The sequence below is a fragment of the Schistocerca cancellata genome, chromosome 10, assembly GCF_023864275.1.
Source record: "Schistocerca cancellata isolate TAMUIC-IGC-003103 chromosome 10, iqSchCanc2.1, whole genome shotgun sequence".
Classification (NCBI taxonomy): domain Eukaryota; kingdom Metazoa; phylum Arthropoda; class Insecta; order Orthoptera; family Acrididae; genus Schistocerca; species Schistocerca cancellata.
The window spans coordinates 138,645,257-138,668,223 of NC_064635.1; the positions used below are offsets into that span (position 1 = coordinate 138,645,257).

Below are 22,967 nucleotides of genomic sequence, written 5' to 3' on the forward strand. Positions count from 1 at the left end.
ACTTTCCTTACGGTGCCAGAAAATACACCCAAACCAGCAGGCTCTTACTGTGAAAACCATTAGCAAAACCAAAGCCTACCTGTGAGGCCATAACAGTCTACATCCGACTGAATCTTAAACAAAATTCTGCTTCTTTTCCATTTCCAGAATTAGTCTATTAGAGTAATTGCTCTGAAAGTTTCGACTCTACTATGCAGTTCACCTAATTTACCAGTAGGAATATGCCTTATTAAATGTCTATTAATAGTCCCTGACGACTTGGTGTCAAGGGAACTCTTCCATGTAGTTGATATTACTCTAAAATTAAATGTGTTTTCCTTTGATATCAACAAAGGCTACAGAAAAATTTACAGATTCCAATTCTGTATGCTTTTAGCTGAGACAAATCTCTGTTGCCTTGTTATACATTAATCAGCAACTAAAACCAATGATTTACATACTCTGTGTTTTACATTCCATCAAGCAGAAATAAGGTAACAAGACATGCAGTTTTTTATACTGATCAAAGAGTTAATACTAAATAAAATGAGAGCCAATAATTTTATGGCTGGATTACTATGAGCAAACAGTTTTCTAAGAGAAAAATACACATAAACTTAAAAAAAGTTTTTAACGTGAATTAGGACTCGCAATCTTTCTTTTACTGGTCCAGTGCTTTACTCTTGCACTAATCTGCCACACAAGACAACAATTTCATTTCATTTAATCATGTTAAGTACACTGTAACTGTAATGCCAACTTACACTGTGGATGAGATTAATCTGACGAATTGCATAAGAAACAGAAAAGCACAAATGAATTCGGCATAGTGAGCAGGGACACAATGTAAACATTATTTACTCCACACCACAGAGAGATTTGGCACTCCTTCAACCGTAAGAACAATTTTGGTATGAGGACTGCATTTCATGTATAGTAACATAAGATCTAAAGTCCACTGTACATAAAGCGAATACATCTTTTATTGAAAGCTCTGTGAATTAACTGGTGTATGTTTCTTAATTTCAAAACATCATACTAACTATGCCCACTAAATAAATGCAAGCTACAACATGAAACCATAAGATGTGAAAAAACTGAAGTTTTTAACCAAATACACTGACAAATATAAAATCACAACACCAAGAAGAAGCTGTGCAACACAAATGAAAGTTTGCAGGCACGTTTCTACAACTAAAACGTGACGTCTATCAAAATTTCGTGCCATTCGCACGAGAGTTGCGCTAGTAACACTGCTACGAGGATGCAAATCAGGTTTGCTTTAAATGCAGGCTGTAACAGTTGTGAGTGTTGTTACCTTTGAGCTGTGAGCGTGTTACCTTTGAGACTGGATGTGATGACTCAGTGTCAGTAAAGAATGTCTTTCAGGTCACAAAGACACCATTATCAACACTTCACTGAGTTTCAACGAGGTTGTGCAATAGGGCTATAAGAAGCTGCTGGATGTTCCTTCTGTGATACTGCAGGAAGACTTGGCAGGAATGTAGCCACTGTGCACGATTGCTGGCAGCAGTGGTCACACGAATGTTCAATTGTGAGACGACCAGGCTCCAGACAGCCAAGTGGCACTAACGAGAGAGAAGACCGTCGTGTTCGGTGTAAGGCTCCGGTGCATCGTACTGCGCCTGCAGCAGTAATTTGAGCAGCAGTTGGCACCACAGTGACACAACGAGCTGTTATAAATCATTTACTTCGAGAACAGCTCTGAGCCAAATGTCCTGTAGTGTGCATTCCACTGACCCCAAACCACGACCAGTAGAAACTTCAGTGGCGTCAAGCAAGAGCTCATTGGAGGACACGATGGCGGTCTGTTGTGTTTTCTGATGAAAGCTGGTTCTGCCTCAGTGCCAGTGATAGTCGTGTGTTAGTTAGGAGGAGGTCAGTTGAGGGCCTACAACTAAACTGTCTGCTTGTTAGATACACTGGACCTACAGCTGGAATTACGGTCTGGGCTGCGATTTTGTATGACAGCACGAGCACTCTTTTGGTTATCCCACGCACCCTGAATGCAAATCTGTTCGTCAGTCTGGTGATTTGATCCTGTGCTGCCATTCATGAACAACACGCCAGTGGGTGTTTTGCAACGTACTGCTGCTACTGTATCCCGACATGCTCTACCGAGATTTGACATGTTGCCTTGGCCTGCTTAATACCGTATTTACTCGAATCTAAGCCGCACTTTTTTTCCGGTTTTCGTAATCCAAAAAACCGCCTGCGGCTTAGAATCGAGTGCAAAGCAAGCGGAAGTTATGAAAAATGTTGGTACGTGCCGCCACAACTAACTTCTGCCGTCGAATATATGTAGCGCTACGCAGGCATGCTCTGTAGGCACAGAGATAAATACTGGCGCCAAAACCTCTGCGTCAGTAAATAAATTAAAAAAAAAAAAGTGGAAGACGAGCTTTTTTTCTCCGCGGCGAGTTTCGACCACTGCATTTTCATACATTATCCAACGAAGTAAATACAAATTCCGTATTGTTCATCTTCGAATGTAGCACAATTTCAGTGTACTACGAAAATCTGACTGGCAAGACTGTTTGGGATGTTTGTCAATATGGCCAACTCTACGTTCTGAATTTTTTCCTATCTGTGAGAAGAGATGGTTGCTAATAGGAACCTGATGAAATTTGAATCACATACAGCATTCTCTTCACCATAAGAATAATACGAATATAAACATTTTGCCATGTATTCTTTCATGTTTGCTGCTCTCTCATTTAAATCCTGTCTGCCTAATAAACTACGAAACTAGAGTGAGACAACAGCAAATGCGGAAGAATATACGTATCGTGTCATGTTTATATTCGTATTATTCTTATGCCTAACAGTGATACAGTCAGAAATGAAGCACGGCAAGTGACTAGATTTTTAAATCTAAGATGTCTCTAATTTCTGTGCAGAATTTGATGTAATAAAGAAGCAGCCGCAAAGATTTTCAAACGGAGAAAAATTTTCGCCTAACTCTCGTTCACAACATGTTCTATCATACGCAGTCTATTATTTTATTCTTGTTGATCATTATCAAAGAAAGCAGCAGTGTAAGTAACAACAAATAGCAGTCTCTTGCCATTGTTTCGCTAATAAGACGATTCCTCTCTCTCTCTCTCTCTCTTTTCTTTTTTTTTTTTTTTTTTTTAATTGTATGCAGCGGTAGCACGCACAAAAGCAAGCCATGCCACGAGCCGCGACAGGCCGTAAACACGCACTATCAGAATGCGACAAACAATGCACGACACAGTGCAGTAATGCATTTTCAGCTTAAGAGTGACGCAAACTCCTATAACAAAGAAAACGGCACTTATCAGCTCAAAGCAAAATAAGCAATCAATTCAAACCAGACGAAGCATGTGAAAAAGGAAGGGCACCCGTATAAATACGGACGGAGAGCCTGACGCATAGCAATGGCTACGTGGTAAAGCTTAACTGCTAAGCTTACGACTCGAACCAAACAACTGTAGCTGTATCGTCATTCATTCGACCTAAATTGTGTCTCATATTTCAATGGACCAACTTTGTTTCGATTTGGAGGTGCGGCCTAAAACTTTTCTCTCCCCTTGAATTTCGAGTCTCAAATTTCAGGTGCGGCTTAGATTCGGGAAATTTTTTTTTCCTTCATTTCGAGTCTCATTTTTCAGGTGCGGCTTAGATTCGAGTAAATACGGTAACCAAATCTGTCTCTGATCACGCACATATGGGACATCATCGGATAACAACTCCAGCACTATCCGCAAACAGTGTTAGCTGTCCCTGTACTGACTAAGTGCAACATGTATGAAACTCCATCCCACAGACAGACATCTGGCACCTGTACAACACAATGCATACATGTTTGCATTCAACATTCTGGTAGTTACACCGGTTATTGAAGTAACAGTATTTCACATTAGCAATGGCACATATCACATTTACTTTAAACTGTGATCCTGCAATTTTAATCTCTTAAATATGTCACCTACACAAATGTATTCCCGTAATCAAAATTGTACACAATTCTGGAAATCATTCCCATGCAATTCTTGACGTAGGTGCACACGGTAAGGATGGAACCACTGACAGGTAAGAATACGATGGACACTGGTTTTAGGAATGCCAATCTCGTGTTCAAGTTGTCGTGTGCTCACATGTGGATTCATAGCAACAGAAGTGAGAACAGTAACTTTGGCAGCTTCATCTGCGTGAGTGCTACGACGATTGTGTTGTCGTGGATTGAAACTTCCCGTTTCCTGAAGCGCCACAACAAGACGAGAAAACGTCAGTTGCGAAGGTGGGTTCTTGTCAGGTTATCGCTCTCTGTACAGTTCTGCTGCCTGCATAGCATTTCGCCTACCTTCAACAACAACAACAACAACAACAAAAGAAACGTTATGTCGATGCAGTAGACATAAGGAAACAGTATTGCAATTACTGTCCTGCTAACTTACATTCCCCATAGGTGAGTAGCATTACTACCTTCTCTTCGTTGGTGTACATTCTACTTATGTTTACATTTGTCCTCTGTCAACATCAGCACGTGGATGTGATCCATTGTCCCGGGTACCTGCACTAAGTGCTGGGAGCGTCAACGTCAATGTTGTGTTGTGTAATTAACAATGTTGTGTTTCAGTGAATGGTACACAGTGATACATTTTTGAATAGGTCTTTAGGAGAGGAAATGAATTACCAAATAAAAAGTACAGGGTGCCATTTAAAAAAGTCATACCGCTGTTCGTATCTTTGTAAAAGACAAAGCTACAGCAAAGGCAATCATGCTGATTGATGTCCCCCTGATGGCCAAAGAATATTGGCTTGAAACATTTTGTAATTTGCATCTATACAGTTATTTAGGGAAGTCAAGATAAATGGGACACCCTGTATATTACCAAAACCTTACAACCCAGCTTACTGATAAAACAAAATTCATAGCATGCGGCACAATCTTCACCTGCAATAGAACTGATGAGCTGCGTTTACATAGAAGTCATTGTACATGCTGATGGAGTCCTTTAACTCAAAATGTCTTAACAAGTACTGCAGCATTTGTAGTGATATCACATAGTGTGTATAGTTTTTTCTATGGTAGCTTAAAATGACATCATGCTACTCGCATACTATGTAGACCTGACACACCAAATTGTCGTTTTCAGAAGTAATAAAATAAAATGGGTATACGTAAATTATTCCACGAAATGAGGCGTCGAACAATAGTAATTTTTGGAAGACATACAAAAATAAGGAGTTTTTATGGACCCTTCAAATTTAGTAGCTGAAATATGGACTTTTTAAGGATTTTAAGGAGGCGTATGAGCCATGTAACAATTTCAATAGCGTCATCAATTTTACTTTCAAACACGTGTACCAGCAGCAGCAGCAAACATTTTGCCACCGGAATAAAGTCCTGGCTATCAACTCTGTCTCATAATTTATTAGGTTTCTTGATTGAATCTTCCTTTGATATGAACACTGAACAATGCGTCATTCATCTCAATTCTAATGTAGCCCACAAGGACTATGCCCAATAACACATTTCTCATATAAACCAATCAGCTCCCTGAGATGTACGTTGACTACGCTGGCTGGTATCATTATCAGAGCTGCATCCACTAAGGATGTGGCACATCACAGTACCACTTACAGCTCTCTAATCATTGCTATGGATGAGAGCAGGATTGCACTGAGGCTATGAAGGATTTACAAGAGAATAAAATTGCCAAAAGCAATCTGTCTATGTGATGTGATGCTTACAGTGCACAAGGCAGCATAATCCATACACATTATAAAGATGTATGTATGTATAGGGTGACAATGAACTACACAAAATAAAATAATCATAACTTCTAAACGGCTTGCTTTAGGATGTTCAAACTGCACGATTGGACATGAGGCATGGTAGGAGTTAGTATGCACTGTATGGTTTGGTTTAGCAACAAAGTCCACTTTCATTTGGATAGGTTAGTCAATAAGAAAAATTGTCGCATTTGAGGGACTGAGAATCGGCATTTTGCGATCGAGAAGTCTCTAAAGCCTCAACCGGTGACTGTGCGGTGTGGAATGTCCAGTCACACAATAATCGGTGCAACATTCCTTGATGGCACAGTGACTACCTTAACTGTACATGAAGGATTTGGGAGATTATTTCCTTCTCATTATCAGAAATGACCCTTATTTCGACAAGATGTGGCTCTTGCAAGATGGAGCTTGTCCCATTGAAGCAGGAGAATGTGTGATGTCCTGGAGGAGCACTTTGGGGACTGCATTCTGGCTCTCATGTATACAGATCGTCACTGCACGGTCCTTGATTGGTAGCCACATTCTCCAGATCTGAACACATGCGACTCTTTTTGTGGGGCTATATTAAAGACAAGGTGCACAGCAATAACCCCAAAACCATCTCTGAGCTGAAAACAACTATTCAGGAGGTCATAGACAGGACCAATGTTCTGACACTTCAGCAGGTCATGCAGAATTTCGCTATTCATCTGCGCCCCATCATTGGTGATGATGGCAGGCATATCGAACAACTCATAACATAAATCTGAATATCTGTAGTGATGTTTACATGTTGAATCAAGCGTGTGCACACTGCAGTTTGTAACTAATTTACGTTTTTTTCCGTATAGTTCAATAATTGTCACTCTGTATATATGTTACGTTCCACACGTCCTCCTAAACCACAGGTCAGTTTCTACCAACCTTGGTGCACACACCACTTTCTGTCTAGAAAGAAGCACTACGAGGGAAAGAACTGCCCCCCCCCCCCCCCCCCAATCAAAGGGGTGTGGGTGATAAAGGTGAAGATGCACGAACACCAATACTTCAGTCATCCAATATTGGAGAATGAAAGCACTTAGAGACTTGGAACAAACTTTTCACATAATTTCAAAACTTTTATGAGACTTTCTTGCCAACACCTCCCACAAAATGATGGAAAGAATATGTTTATCACTTACTATGTTTTTGCTGTTCATGCAGTAAAATTGCCATATTTGACATGATGTTTTAATTTATTACTTTTTCACTACTAATGTTATTTGCAACACATTTTGCAGACAGTATTAACATATACCACTGAATGCATTTGCAAAAACATCTGTATGACACATAGTTCAGGAAATATGGTGTCACAAACACTGAACTGCAAGAAAACAAAACTGCAGTGTTAAATTCAATAAATGATACAGGTGAAATACGTTAAACATAGGTGAAAAGTGCGCACATGGGCAAAACCACACGTAAAAAGTTCCTCCTAAATGCCTGGATTGATTTATCAATTTCAGCCAAACTTGGTACACACATTCTTACTAACAGGAAATATATACTGTGGGGAAAAGAAATAACAACTTGCTATTAGAGAGACGGTGATAATGTGGACAGAGAAGGGGGAGAAGCTGATGTACAGACCGAGGGGGGATGAGGAGATGGACAGAGAGAGGAAGCAGGTAATGGGCAGAGAAAGGGAAGAGGAGAAGATGGACAGAGAAGTGGGGGCAAGGAATAGACAGAGATACAAAAGAGAAAAGACAGAGAGAGGGGGGAAGAAATGGAAAGAGGGTGAAGGAGCATATGGAAAGACAGTGAAGGAGAACAGACAACAGAGAAAGGAAAGAAGAGGAGATGAACAGAGACAGGACAGGGAAAGAAATAGAGGAAGAGACGGAGGAGGGGAGTGGGAGAGGGAGGGGGGGCAGGGGCGGGGAAGAAATGGACAGTGGGGTGGTAGAGGAGGAGATGGAAAAGGGGGGAGGGGAGGAAGACATGGACTAATAGAAGATTGGAACAAATACATACCCAGGCTACACATGCTCAGCTAGTACATAAATACATGTGTGAATAGCGGCTCAGGGTAGTGATCTTTCATCCATTAGTGTAGTAATAGTCATGACCATGACGATAGTAACCTGAATGGAAAGCCATTCCAATTGCCATCCTCTCCATGAAGAACTCCTTGTGCTTCTTGGTAAGGGGGGACAGCAGGAGCTCTGCCAACTGACGAGGCGACATCATAGGAAAGCGCACATGTGACATCAGGGCCACCACCAGCTGCTCCATATGCGCATCCTTTGACACTTCGCTGGAAAGGCGTTGCTCCTGTAGATCCAGCCAGCGAACGACACAGCTGCAACACATTCTCATATTACCACTTCACTAAAAAAGGAAATGAAAAAACTGAAAATTATTGTAAATCTGGAAAGCAGAGGGGCCTTCCCCCCACTTCAGGAAGAAAGCAAGATTAGGATTTAATGTAGTAATGAAACTGGACATTGCATCACATTCATTTTGATGAAGAACACAACCCACCATTCCATTTTAGTGTGGAACTTGATCCTTTGGGTGGCGAGCACCAAAGTAGTATAAATTACTTTTGTAGTAATTCTTACTTCTTTAGTCTGGACTGCTTTAGTAAATTACTTCTGGAGTAATACACTCTTTTAGAAAATGTTGGAGAGCTCAATTTCTATTTGCTTCTTTTTGTAACTAAAGTAGTAACGTCTTTTTACTAAAGAAGTAAGCCACTTCTGCACACTGCTGGTACATGCACTATGTTCCCACTTTGAAAATATTGATTGCTATATTTTAGAAGCTAGAAAGGATTATTAAATTGAATTATTAAAATTGGAAAATCTAAATGCTACTGTACTAATTGATGTTAAGTTCTGTGTATTATGAAAAAGAAACATTCTATTACTGGATGAATCTACTGTTAACCCCACTATCTACAGCTACCAATGTCCATTGTTGGTTGGTGACATATTAATTTAAGCACCAGTTTGAGTTACGAGTTAGCAGCAACATGGAGGTAGCCAAGGAATATTTTCAAAAAACATACCAGGAAACGAAAAAGAGTGGTTTGCTGAAATAATGAAAAAAGTACATAACTACTATTGAATCTAAAAAGGAAGATGTCAAAATGCTAAAAAGGAAAAAAAGGGTGCTTGGGAAAAAATACACGTTGAATACAACACAGAAGCTCTTACACAAAGATCACAAGAACAGCTTAAAGTAATTTGGAAGGACATGAAAGTGAAAACAAAGAAAATGAAAGCTACATGTAATCCAGAACAATTTCAAACTGGCAGTGGAGTAGGTGAGATGAAGATCGATGATATAAGCCAAATGGTTGTTGATATGACCCCACACGTTTTCGAGAGGATAGCTGGATTTAACGACAATGACACATCTGGAGATAATGTGAGACTTTCAAGCAATTTCAATGATGATAACTGCTCTGAAGGTAGCAATGAAACTGCTGTAGGTGGAACTTTATCCCACAGTCATGAAACTTGGCCTGCATTCTCTGGTCAGAGCTTATCAGAAGATGCACCTCGCAAAAGAGACAGAGAACATGCGGTTGTAATGAAGAACCGAGAGGTGTTGAAAAAAGCAGACAAGCTTCATTCAGTAAAAATGCTTTTAAAACGAGAGGAATACAATGCAAAAATGTTATTAATAGAAATACAAAGAGAAATCAAACCTTAAAATGGAAATTATGAATAAGTTCAAGAACGTAATGGAGCAAACTTCAGGTTCCAGTTCTTCAGTCAATGCGCTCGAGACATTTGGGTTTTTGTGAATGAATAAGAAAATATTTATATGTATAAAACATCTTTTCTTTCCATGATATTTTTTCAAATGGTTTATATGTTCTTGTTTATTGTATGGAATAATGTTTGTGTTTATCGTTTCAGCATCGGTACTAATTTTTGTTAATACCATATTCTAATATTCATCTGAATTTGCAATATTATAAAAGAAGTCTTTATTTGGGAATAATGGAAACATTGTATGTCTTTGTATGCTAAATTAAGAAATAAAACGAGAATGTTAATCCCCTAAGAAAAAAAAAGAAAGAAAAAAAAAGAATGTACTATAAAATTACACATAAATAAAATGAGTCACTTTTCACTGCAATAGTGACAATCCGGTGGCTTATTTATGCATTTAAGAAAGGAACATCTTTACATTAACTTCTAATTTTACTAGCAAACTAGATACAATTTTAATTAAAGTAATTAAGTATAATAGACGTTCTGACAGCTTGGCCTGCAGCATCTGCTTCTGGCTGAAATGCATATTGTTTGAGATGATTCATCTCCACAGCATCAGGGTGAAACTCATTTCTAACTACATTACAAAGCTTTGTAGAACTGCAGCAGCCACAATAGCATTCCCACACTTCTTTGGTTTAAACTGCATTGTTTTAATGAGAATTTGGAAAAGTTTCTTCCAAACACCGAATGCTTGCTCTATTACACATCTGGTAGCAATACAGCCTCTATTGTAGCACTATTCAGCACCTGTGTGGGCTCAGAACACAAGCGTCATACGATGTTTGGAGAGAGCATATCCACTATCTCCAATAAACAACCCATCATATTGTCCATTTTCAAATTCTGAAACAACTCAAATATTGTCCCAAAGGCGTTCATCATGTGTGGAACCCAGTCAACGGCTTACCACATTCAAAAGCTTCATATTGGCATCACCGATGACAAAAGAAATTCTTGCGATTTCTGTATAGTTCTGCTTGTGACCCAGAAGCACAAAGTATGGGTATACGTACACATCTATGGCCACTATGAGATTTGGGAATTCACCAGTTCGATAGAATTCCCATTTGTTCTTTGATAGACATTCTTGGCTCTGTGGCATGGACACACACAGTAGTTTCAATGCAATTAAACTGTTTATCACACTGTTAAAAGCTCTTACAGCAGTAGTAAGATGGGTATTAATGAGATATTATATGGATATTAATGAGATACCCTGCTATGATTTGATAAGTACCTGAGCGAAAGATTCGCAGTCCACAAAGAAGTTGCAGCCTAGAAGACAAAGCATGTTTCTTGAGTCAAAATTATGCTGCAGTAACGCCTCCAGCATACCAAGCAAACAATTCAAAAGATTCCTTATGAAACTCAAAACCGCTCTTTGAAATCACTGTCGCTATACGTCACAAATGGGTCCCTTCGCTCAATTACAACCCTTATTCTTGGGATGTTCACTTCTTCCTCCATTTCCATACATTCTTTGTAGTCCAGGTAATCCATAGAATTTGACAGTTAAAACACGGGACTCAAAGATCGCACCTCACTCCTTACTTTACTCCTACTTCTACCTACGAGTAAATTTTGGCCTTATTTCCTCCTTAAGTTACTAAAATTGTAGCATGCTCTTCAATGGTGGTCTCCACCAGGAATGGAGTAAATAAATTTACTTCAGAAGTAAATGAAAAATTTACTACTGGAGTAATTTACTCCTTTAATTCAGTACTATAGACTGAAAGCTGCCAATTTCCTTCCCTCTTAGTAACTTACTACTTTAGTTTCACTTACTACTGGTTGGTGCTTGCCACCCATTGAGTCAGATCTCTTCCACATACTATTAGCTGGCCATTTGTAATACATATAAAACATTTTTGGTAATTTTCTTCTTATGTATTTAGTGAGAAGGCTCTGCATTTCCTGTATCACTGAACAGCACAGGCACCATTGTGCCCTAATAATAGATGATTTTTGGAACAAAATTTAATCATCATGTTGTATGGAAAAGTATATTTTCATCTGAAAATAAGACCAATAATATGATGTAATCGAAATCTATTATTGTAAAGAAAATATTGGAAGTAGTGCCACTAAAGACAAATCAAAGTCTTTTACAAATAATGGCCTGCATACTAAAATTACCTCTACATAAAAGTTCAAATACCATCATAAACAGATTACGATAATAAAGTTGCACACACAGGGTTGCCCCAAGTTTCCTCAAATGAAATTCCCTCACATTTCCCTGATTTTCACAAAAGTTGTAGCATTTTTCCCCAACAAATTTTGAGATCTCAAGGGTAAGTAGAGACATAAGTTGACAAGAGACTGTAAGGACTCCCGTATTTCTCTTCTGTTTTGTTTTGTTCTAGGGTGCAGAAAACTCGGGTCATATACGCCCATGTCAAAACTGTGAAACATGAAGACAAAGACAGGAGTTAAAAATGAATATGCCTCAATCCCCGATGACGGAAGAGAAGACAGCTAGAAACAGGGATGTGTAGAAAGATCTATAAAATAAGCAATAGAGAAATGAACTCAAGCACTAACAATTACATGGCCATTGGCATATGACGGATAAAAGGTAAAATGCCAATAACTGAAACGGAAAACACAAACCGCGGGGGTGGGGGGTGGAGGGGGGGGGGAGATTCCGTCAAGAAATGGGAAATAGTGGACAGTTAAAACTTGGTGCAATGTGCATAAAGTGGTGTGGGGGCGCCACTTAACAAATGGTGATGGCTAACAAGGCAGTGCCCCATACTCAACATAGTTAATGATCTCCTTGCAGCGGGACGGTCGAGAGGAGGTCGTCCAAGCTGCTGGGATAGACTTAATAACCCGGAACTTATTCCCTGGAATGGAGGACCAGCGGCGATGCCATAGTGACACCACCTCCTGAAAGATGACAACAGAGAGATCATCAGAGGGAATTTAATAAATAGTGGGCTGAGGTACGAGGACTGCAGCCTTGGCAGCAGCCTCGTTTCTTGACAGACCCACATGAACATCACAGCGGCTCCATCAAGAGCGAGCAAGTGAAAGCTTTCCTAGACTCGTTGCACTAAGGGATGGACTGTGTACAGTGCACAGAGGCTTTGAAGAGCACTGAGAGTGTCTGAGCAGATGACACAATTGAAAAGCCTGTGTCACTGGATGTACTCTGTGGCCTGATACAGGGCGAATAGCTTTGCTGTAAATACTGAGCAGTGTGCTGGAAGCCGATACTGAAAAACGTCTGCACCAACAACGAAGGAACAAAATGGCTCTGAGCACTATGGGACTTAACATCTCAGGTTATCAGTCCCCTAGAACTTAGAACTACTTAAACCTAACTAACCTTAGGACATCACACACATCCACGCCCGAGGCAGGATTCGAACCTGCAATCGTAGCGGTTGTGCGGTTCCAGACTGAAGCGCCTAGAACCGCTTGGCCACCAGCGGCCGGCAACGAAGGAACACCCAACACCACAATCAGTCTGAGAGCCACCATTGTACACAAAGGTACTATAGTGAAATTCCATGTGAAGTTTGTGAAACTGAAGGTGATAGAGCAAGGCTCGTGTAGTGCCATTAGGAAGCGAATGAAGGCCAAGTGAACACAAGCCGTTGCACGAAGCCAAGGTGGTGAAGAGTTCACGTCCACCGGGAAGGTTGTAGGGAGCATGGAGTTAATCAGCGAGAGCAAGAGACGAAAGTGAACTCCACGAGGTGACAGAGAAGATGGATAAACCCCATACTGGTTATCAAAGGAGTCATCAAAGGAGGCGGCATAGAATGGGTGGCTATGAATGGCAGACAAACGGAATGCATATTTCCTGTGGAGAAACTCAGCAGTAGGACAGCAGCAGTTCAGCAGCTTTGCATACAGACACGGGATAGTGTAAGGTGCCAGTGGCGAAACGGATGCCATGGTGGTGGATAGTTTTGAGACGGCGTAAGAGGGACAGATGTGCAGAAGCATAAACAAAGCACCAATAGTCTAGTTTCGAACGGACTAGGGACCGGTACAAATGGAGGAGGGTGGTTCGATCTGCACCCCAGGAAGTACCATTAAGGACAAGTAGGACACTGAGCGACAGTGTGTAGCGGACTGCCAGGTAAGACATGTGGGAGGACCAAGGGAGTTTCCTCTTGGGCAGGAGCCCTCAAGATGTAAATATGGTGGTAGGAACCCACTGCGCTGCCAGGGATTCATACAAACGGTTTCATCAGCAGAAAAACGATTGTCCACGAGTAAAGACGATCGCGATATCACTGAAGACACCACTCAATAAGGCAGGTCTGTGAAGAACTGCAATAGATGGCAAAATCGTCAACAAAAAGGGAGCTGGTGATTCCAGGCGGGAGAATGACACTCAGCATGGAACCCTGAGGCACACCATTTTTTTTTTAGATGAAAGTTCCCGACAAGACAGAACCCACATGTACCTTGAAAACCCAGTCTTTTAAAAATTTCTTAAGGAAACAGAGGAGGCAGCCATGGAAGCGCCACATGTAGCAAGTACGGAGGATACCAGTCCTCCAGCGGGTGTCGTAGGCTTTCTCCAAACCGAAAAACATGGCCACATACTGGGATTTCCGCTGAAAACCATTAATGACACCATTCATGACATGGGTGGACAAAGTGACGAGATGGTCAACTGTAGAAAGGCATGCTCAAAATCCACACTGTGCAGTTGTTAGTAAACGGTGAGACTTGAGCTACCACACCAGCCGGGCATCATTCATATGTTCCATCACCCTGCGAACAGTTGGTGAAAGAGATGGGGTGGTAGCTAGAAGGAAGGTGTATGTCCTTACCGTGCTTAGGTACGGATATGACAGTGGCTTCACGCCAACATCTGGGAAACGTGTCCTCTGTCCAGATGTGGTTGTACATATTAAGCAGAAATGTTTGCCAACAAGAGAAAGGTGCTGCAACATCTGAATGTGAACAGTGTCCGGTCCTGGGGTGGAGGATCGGGATGAAGTGAGAGCATGATCTAGCTCCCTCAAAGTAAAGGTGGCATTGTAACACTCTCAATTCTGAGAAGAGGAGGGTATCGCCCGAGCCTCCTAAGCTTGTTTCCAATGGAGGAAGGCACGGTGACAGTAGGAGGAGTTCGAAATTTCCACAGAATGGCAGCCCAAGGTGTTGGAGGTAGCAATAGGGTTCATGATGACATCGTCTGCTACTGTCAGGCCGTTAATTGTGGAATGGATCTAGGTCCCAGAGACCCATTGTATGTTGGCCAACATGATGGAAGAGAGGGGTGGAACTGTTAAAAGAACTGGAACTATTAAAAGAACTAGTGAATGAAATCCAGCTAGTTTTTTTGCTATCCTGAAGAACACAACAACACTGTGTATGCATCTGTTTATAATGTATGCAGTTTGCCGTCATAGAATGATGGTTAAAAACATGGAGAGCACATCTCCATGCATGAATTGCATTGCGACACGCCTCAGTCCACCAAGGGACAGGGGCAAGGCATGGTAAAGAGGAAGTGCGAGGAAAAGAACATTCTGCAGCGGTACGGGTAATGTTTGTAAGGTATTCCACCTGGTCATCACAACTGGGGAAATTGTGTTCATCGAAGGTCGCGAGGAAGGAGTCGAGTCTCCCGTCGGCCTTAGTAAGCTGCCATTTGGGTGTGCACAGCGGTGGGGTAGGAGTCAGCATACGGATAGCACAGAGAAATGGTTTCTCGAGTAGGTGTCAAAAAGAACAGATCATTCAAGACGATGGGCAAGATGGAGAGTGCAGAGGGACAGGTCCAAATGGGAATAGGTGTGCAAGGAGTCTGAAAGGAATGGGGATGCTCCTGTATTAAGACAGAAAAGGTTAAGTTTATTCAGAAGGTCAGCCAAGAGGGTACCTCTTGGACAGGTTCTGGAAGAACCTCAAATGGGGTGGTGTGCATTAAAGTCACTGAGCAGAGGAAATGGATGAGGTAGCTGCCCAATAAGCTGAAGGAAGCTGGCGCTGGTTACATCGAATGACAGGGATGTAAGCGGTGCAAAGTAAAAAGGTCAAGTGAGGAAGGAAAAAGACAGGTTGACTACGAATGTCATACCATATGAGTAACAAGACTCCCCCACGAGTTGGATGCGGACCTCAGGCAGAAGATCGAAACGGACCAGGTAGAAATGCAAAAGCTCAAAGCGGTTGTGCGGATGCAATTTTGTTTCCTGAAGGCAGAGTACAAGTGGACGCTGTGATTCTAAAATCATCTGTAAATCCTCTTTGTTGGATCGAAGGCTGTGAACACTCCACTGGAGGACAGTCATGATGAGGAAAAAATGAAGGGGTGTCACCTCAGTGGCTGCCTGTGAAGACTTGCCTCTACAGGGCACAGAGGCAGGAGGATATCACTCCACAACATTCACAGAAATGTCTGCTTTCTTCTGCTGTCGGTCTGCAGAGTACAACGCAGAAGTACAGTTGGTGGTGCGCACTGGTGACAAGGAGACCGGTCGGGCGAAGGTATCATGTGCCGACACCGTCGAAGAGGATCTTCGAGTCGGCGAAGGAGAAGATCGTTTGCCTTTGTTGGATACCTTCGAGCCTTTCAGGTTAGCAGAGGAAGACTCAGTTGTTGGTTGGCTGGAGGGATGTAGGAAGTCCTCACATGAGTATTCCTTCTGTCCTTTCCAACCTGCCAGTTGTCTAGCTAGTGACTTCGCCGATGTTACCGTTACAGTGAGAGATTTCACAACCTCAGAGCTGAATCTGAGGTCGCATGTCTGTGTGGCCACGTACTTCTTGGAGCAAGATACAGCAAGAACAGTACTATAAGTGCCACACAGTAAAACGCGTGGTTTGCGAATATATGGGACAGTCTCGAGAGGAGGTGGCATGGTCGCCATTGCAGTTGGTACAGCGGGGACGAGGAGACGGACAATTGCCTTAGTGTGCATTCCTACCACAGGTTACACATCTAGCCAGATGTTGACAAGACATTCGAGTGTGATTGAAACGATGACAACGGTAGCAGCATATTGACTTCGGAATGTACAGTCGGACTGTGAGAACCTCATAGCCTTCTTTGATCTTGGACAGAAGCACCACTCTATCAAAGGTGAGAAAAAGAGTGTGTGTGGGCACTAAGGAGGCATCTACCTTTTTCATCACTTGATGGACGGCAATGACACCCTGATTAGAGAGGTATATTTGCATTTTGGCCTCGGTCAGACTGCTGAGCAGCCTAGTGTAAATAACACTGTGGAAAGAATTCAGAGTTCTATGGACCTCAACACGAACAGGATAGCTGTGGTGAAGCGAAGTAGCAAGCAATTGTGCTTGAAAAACAGAAGCAGTCTCCAAAAACGAAGTGTCATTTCATAAACGAGAGCAGGATTTCACAGGGCCAGCAATTGCATCAACATCTTTCTGAAGATTAAATGGATTTACCATTGCGAAGGACTGACCATCTTCAGTATGCGAAACCATGAGGAACTGTGGTGCAGCGGGAAGGGTCTTTGTATCGTTAGCATCATTCCATTTGTGTCTTGTAGACATGGATTGTGAAGATGATTGGCTCATTGTGAGAAAATACCCCACGATTGCCAGTGTCTCCGATGGCATGCTCCTTCCAGCTGGGGGCCCCCTTCACAACAAGGTGCACCTGCCTTAGGTGGTTGTTCACACTTGAGGTCATGCCTCCCGAAAACCTGACAGAAGGGCCAATCAACAGTTTGGGAAGGTAGCAGCTCTGGAAACCACTCCTTCCTGGACCTGTCCTGTACCAGGGGGTACATGTGAACCTTACCGGTTGAACCGGGGCTGGGAATTACACATTACAAAGTCACCTGTTACACATCAGATGCGTGGGCTGCCCTTCAGGTATGCACAAGGGAGGAAGAAGAAAAAAGAGTAGCCTCAAACATCGAAGCGGAGGAAGGATAGGAGAAGGTGAACGAAGAAAGGAAAAAGGAACATAAAACAATGGTGAGGCTGTCCTTATGTCAGCTACAGACAGTGTGGAACACACCCAAAAACACCCCAGGCATGTTCTTCAAGAGGGGGGGGGGGGGGGGGGGGAGGGAGGAATATCAAGATGATAGACATGCAGCATGGAAGGGAAAAGATGCTGCAAAGGCTGAGGCCCCGTGGTTGATTTCTCCCACGTGTGATCAAAATTCTTAAGTACTAACGTGAACATCTTTTGTAATGAACTGTTTTTAGATGAAGAAAGCAAGACAAATGGTATATGTGTTTCATTAAGACCACTCTTGGTATTTTATTTCAAGAAAATGAAACACATTTGTGACAAAAGTATGTACTTCCTTGCAGCCGCAGTGTAGAAGGCAGGAAAGAGTTGTGTAAACCAACTCTGTAGGTGACCAAAAATAAAATATTGGTTCTACTACGTTCATTATTGTCTGTTATTAGTCACTGTGTTATTTATATTATTTTACAGGTATTGTGTGATTTTTCTCTTGCAAAATATATGAGTACATAGTGACTGCCACAGTTTTCTTCTTCTTCTTCTAGTCCATACTTTTTAATCTATAAATTATTTTCCAAGTGCCAAAATGTACTACAATAAATAAAATGTCTATAAAATGCAGCACTGTACAATGTACTTGCAGTGATATAGTCGCAATTCCTAAAATCCATCACCCATAGCCTCTGGCCAGCTGAGGAGCAACGCAGTCCTGGCTCCTCGAATTAACCATGAAAATCCACTGCATCATGCCACACACAGACAGACCTGGACTGCAGGCAGATTGGTGAGACTAGATCTGATGGGCAGGGCTTGCACATTAGTGGGAAATAATGGGCTTCAGATCAGCAGGCCCGATCTGTTAGAGATACCCACAGAAATAGCCTGCGGTTTTGGCCTATCATGCAAGTTCACTCATGTGGAGAGCTATTTACGTGTCACACACACCATGTTGATGAAATGAGACTGTTGATCAATCCATGCAACAGATAACTTGCACATATTCTCTGAGAATCAATACTAACAGGGATATGTAGCAACTCACCGTAAAGATGATCGCTAAGCGTAGAAAAGACGATGACACAACGAAATTATCAGCCATAGCCTTTGTCAGAAAACAAGGTCACACACACATTCACAACTCATGCGTACATGACAGCCATCTCTGACCCCTGCGTCAACAATCTCTGAGAATCAGAATCAAACAAACTGCTCCTCCTGCCTCCCTGACTTGTTGGTTTCTGCTAGGCTAGTGGCAGGAAGTGGTGGCAAAACTGACTGCAAGCTAAGGGGAGTGGTAAGAAGGGGAAAGCAGTAAGAATGAGGGAGTAGGGAAGTGACGCACGTACTCAGCTGCACCCAGCAAGTGACAACGCACAACATCTCAGTAAACAAACCATTTCACCTACTGAGACGAAAACAAGATTCTTTCCAGTGTTTTTCCCATATTTCTCTGACATGTTTGATATTCCCTGATTTCCAGAACTTGTGGCAACCCTGGCACAGTTCTGCTCGGGCAACCTCAGTGAGCAGACTGGTATCACCAAATGTGCTACTGCTAAGTTGAGAACAACTGTCCAGGGAAGACTCGAATATAGCAAATTGTCGTGTTGCTGTCTAACAGCAACTGCAAAACTGTAGTTTTGCCTACGTGCACAATGGTTAAGGGCAGACACTTCAGGAAGCAGAAAAAGAGTCCGACAGGCAGACTGTGACTTTGGGAGGCTGCCTGGAGAGTCAACTGAGCATGCAAACTTTTAAGCTGAACAGGGCAGTGCTCCTAGGGAATACTTTGCTGACATAATCGACATCTCCTGTCACGCAGAAGAAGAACTGCAGCTGACTGCTGACTACGAGATCTCGGGGAGAACAGCTCACTTCCGGACAAGCCGATTCTCCCATTCTAAATCTGATACAAGGAGGGGGGGAGGGGGGGGGGCTGCTAGAGAGCACAGCGAAAGGTGAAGTCAGCATTACCTGTATCGACAATGACATACTTCAGGAACTCTGACTGAACAACTGGTCCAACTATAAGGCTCTCTCACCTTCACTGGACGAGCACATCACGCCAGCACTGGAGAAAATGCTGCAGAAGATGAAGATGACAGCCAAAGCACTTCTGAGAGGACTGCCTCAGCTATGCAATGACAAGATTGTGTAGTCCAAGCTACCACATTTACAAACTATACAGTTTTTGTAACATTCTTGTTTCATTTACCTGGTCATTTTAAAACTCAATTTATTATACTGATTCATATTTTGTCACTACTTCATTTTAGTTTTATCGTGTGCAAAAATACCTCTGTTCTGGTTCGACTGCTACTAATCAACACTTAAATATAAATCATAAACAATTCTCATTTTGAATTCTAGAATATGTTACACAAGGATGAACTACCTTCTCACCTGCATTTATATAAAGAACTTATATATATGTTAGGAATATTTCCCGCCAATAACTTTCACGATAAGGGTCATTTGTAAAACAAATCAATTGTGTGAATGTATTTGTAATGTTTTACTATGAAATGAAGAACCAAAGAATACTTATCATTCCAAAATAAAAACAACAATTTGTTTTTTAATATCCTGTTTGTGAATGCCAACATGATTTTGATTGTAATCTTCAAATTTTCAGTCTGCAATGTCAGATGATGTTACCTCTAATTATTGAACCGATATCTAACAAGGGAACATCCCCATCGCACCCCCCTCAGATTTAGTTATAAGTTGGCACAATGGATAGGCCTTGAAAAACTGAACACAGATCAATCGAGAAAACAGGAAGAAGTTGTGTGGAACTATGAAAAAATAAGCAAAATATACTAACTGGGTCGTCCATGCGTAAGATAGGCAATATTAAGGGCAATGCGGGGCGAGGAGCGCCGTGGTACCGTGGTTAGCGTGAACAGCTGCGGAACGAGAGGTCCTTGGTTCAAATCTGCCCTCCACTTAAAATTTTGCTTTCTTTATTTTCGCAAAGTTATGATCTGTCCGTTCGTTCATTGACGTCTCTGTTCACTGTAATAAGTTTAGTGTCTGTGTTTTGCGACCGCACCGCAAAACCGTGTGATTAGTTGACGAAAGGACGTGCCTCTCCAATGGGAACCAAAAACATTTGATCGCAAGGTCATAGGTCAACCGATTCCTCCACAGGAAAACACGTCTGATATTTTGTATACGACACTGGTGACAGCATGTGCGTCACATGACAGGAATATGTTGTCGACCCACCTAACTAGTACACTTGGCGAATGGGTGAAAAGTTTCTTCTACCTTGCCCGATTTAGGTTTTCTTGTGGATGTAATAATCACTCCAAAAAAAGTGATGAAAACATAAGAGTTTTTCACATAAACTGAAAATAAAAAGTTAAAATTTTCGGTCGAGGGTAGATTTGAACCAAGGACCTCTCGTTCCGCAGCTGCTCACGCTAATCACGGGACCACGGAGCTCCTCGCCTCACATTGCCCTTAATATTGCCTATGTTACGCATGGACGACCCAGTTTGTATATTTTGCTATTTTTCATAGTTCCACACAACTTCTTCCTGTTTTCTCGATCGATCTGTGTTCAGTTTTTCAAGGCCTATCCACTGTGCCAACTTGTAACTAAATCTGAGGGGGGTGCGATGGGGATGTTCCCTTGTAAGCAGTGGCAAATAAGCCATGAGAGAACCAGTTTTGTAACAGTTTTTGTGCGTGTACCAGTTGAAGCAACAAACCTATAATTCTAAAATCGAAACTTCGTGTCAACCTGATTACTTAAAATATCTCTTGACATACCCAACATTAGCTACGCTACGAAGAGCTCAGGAAGTTGCAGCATATTCGGTGGAGCGGATACTCTCATTATTTTTACAGCCCATGCAGCGGGTGGGGGGTGGGAGAGGGGAGGGGGGACTACTAACTGTTACACCCAAAAAAGCAGTGTATTAACTTGACAAACTGGGATTGCATCCCCTCCACAAACTGTGGACCAACCAGCGCAGCGCACCAGCTCGAAACGCACACGAACCAGAAGTCCACGCCGAGGATACGACCCAAGATCACCACCCCGATGATAGAAATCACCCGAGAGGCCAACAGAAGGAACGACTGATGCAACCAGGGCAATAGCCACACCTGAGACAAACAAGGCACTGTAACCATCAAAGCAAACCTCGAAAATGATATACAAAGAGCAAGAAAAAGAGTATCCATTAACCTCGAGAGGTTTTTATGTTTAATGTGTGAATAAAATTGTGAAGAAAAACAAGCTGATTCAATTCAAACATCACCTGAAAACGAAGCTCACTGTATGGTTGCATCGATTATAACTATGAACCTGAAAAATTCACATCTGCAATAAATACAAATATAGATGTGAACTGTGCCTCAAAATGCAAAAATGTGAAATTATCTCATATATGTTAGTTCACAGCGAACTGTACCCACATGAACTATCTTATTAAAGATAGTATGATAGACCTACGTCAAAACAAGAGTCCTGGGGTCAGACAACATTCTGTCAGAACTACTAACAGCCCTGGGAGAAACAGCCATGACAAAACTAATCCACCTGGGGGTGCACAGCGCATGAGAGTGGTGAAATATCTTCAGACTTTAAGAAGAATGTAATAATTCCAATTCCAAAGAAAGCAGGTACTGACTTGTGTGAATATTACTGAAGTATCAGTTCAACAAGTCTTGGTTGCAAAATACTAACACATATACTTTACAGAAGAATGAGAAAACTGGTAGAAGCCAACCTCAGCAAAGACCAGTTTGGACTCTGGAGAAATTTAGGAACATACAAAGGGAAACATATGTTTATAGCATTTGTACACTTAGAGCAATCTTTTGACAATATTGACTGGAATACTCTCTTTGAAATACCAGAGGTATCAGGGTAAATTACAGGGAGTGAAAGGTTATTTAAAACTTGTACAGAAATCAGACAGCAGTTATTCAGAGTCGATGGACATAAAAAGGAGGCAAAGGTTGAGAAGGGACTGAGTAAGGGTCATAGCCTAACCCCAACATTATTCAATCTGTACATTCAGCAAGCATTAAAGGAAATCAAATAAAAAATTTGGAGTAGGAATTAAAATTCAGAGAGGATAAATAAAGGCTTCGAGGTTTGCTGATGATACATAATTCTGTAAGACACAGCAAAGGACTTGGAAGAACCGTTGAACCGAACGGACAGTGACTTGAAAGGAGGATATACAATGAACATAAATGAAGGCAAAACAAAGATTGTGGAATGTAGTCACATTAAATAAGGTGATGCTGAGGGAATTAGATTACAAAATGAGATACTAAAAGTACTAGATGAGTTTTGCTATTTGGGCAGTAAAATAACTGAAGATAGTTGAAATGGTGGGGATATAAAATCTAGACTGGCAAGGGCAGGAAAAGGGTTTCTGATGAAGAGAAATTTGTGAATGTCAAATATAGACTTAAGTGTTAGGAAGTTCTTCCTGAAAGTATATGTATGGAATGTAGCCATGTAATGAAGTGAAACATGGATGATA

General features: G+C 41.7%; 1 protein-coding gene across 2 annotated transcripts in view; it reads right to left on the bottom strand.

Moving 5' to 3' along the window:
• Positions 1–22,967, bottom strand: part of LOC126106508 (uncharacterized) — a 127,659-nt gene that overhangs the window by 22,085 nt on the left and 82,607 nt on the right. For both annotated transcript variants that reach the window (XM_049912828.1, XM_049912827.1), the window contains exon 7: positions 7,875–8,092. In XM_049912828.1, the coding sequence (XP_049768785.1) occupies positions 7,875–8,092 (218 nt within the window). The remainder of the gene's footprint in view (positions 1–7,874; positions 8,093–22,967) is intronic.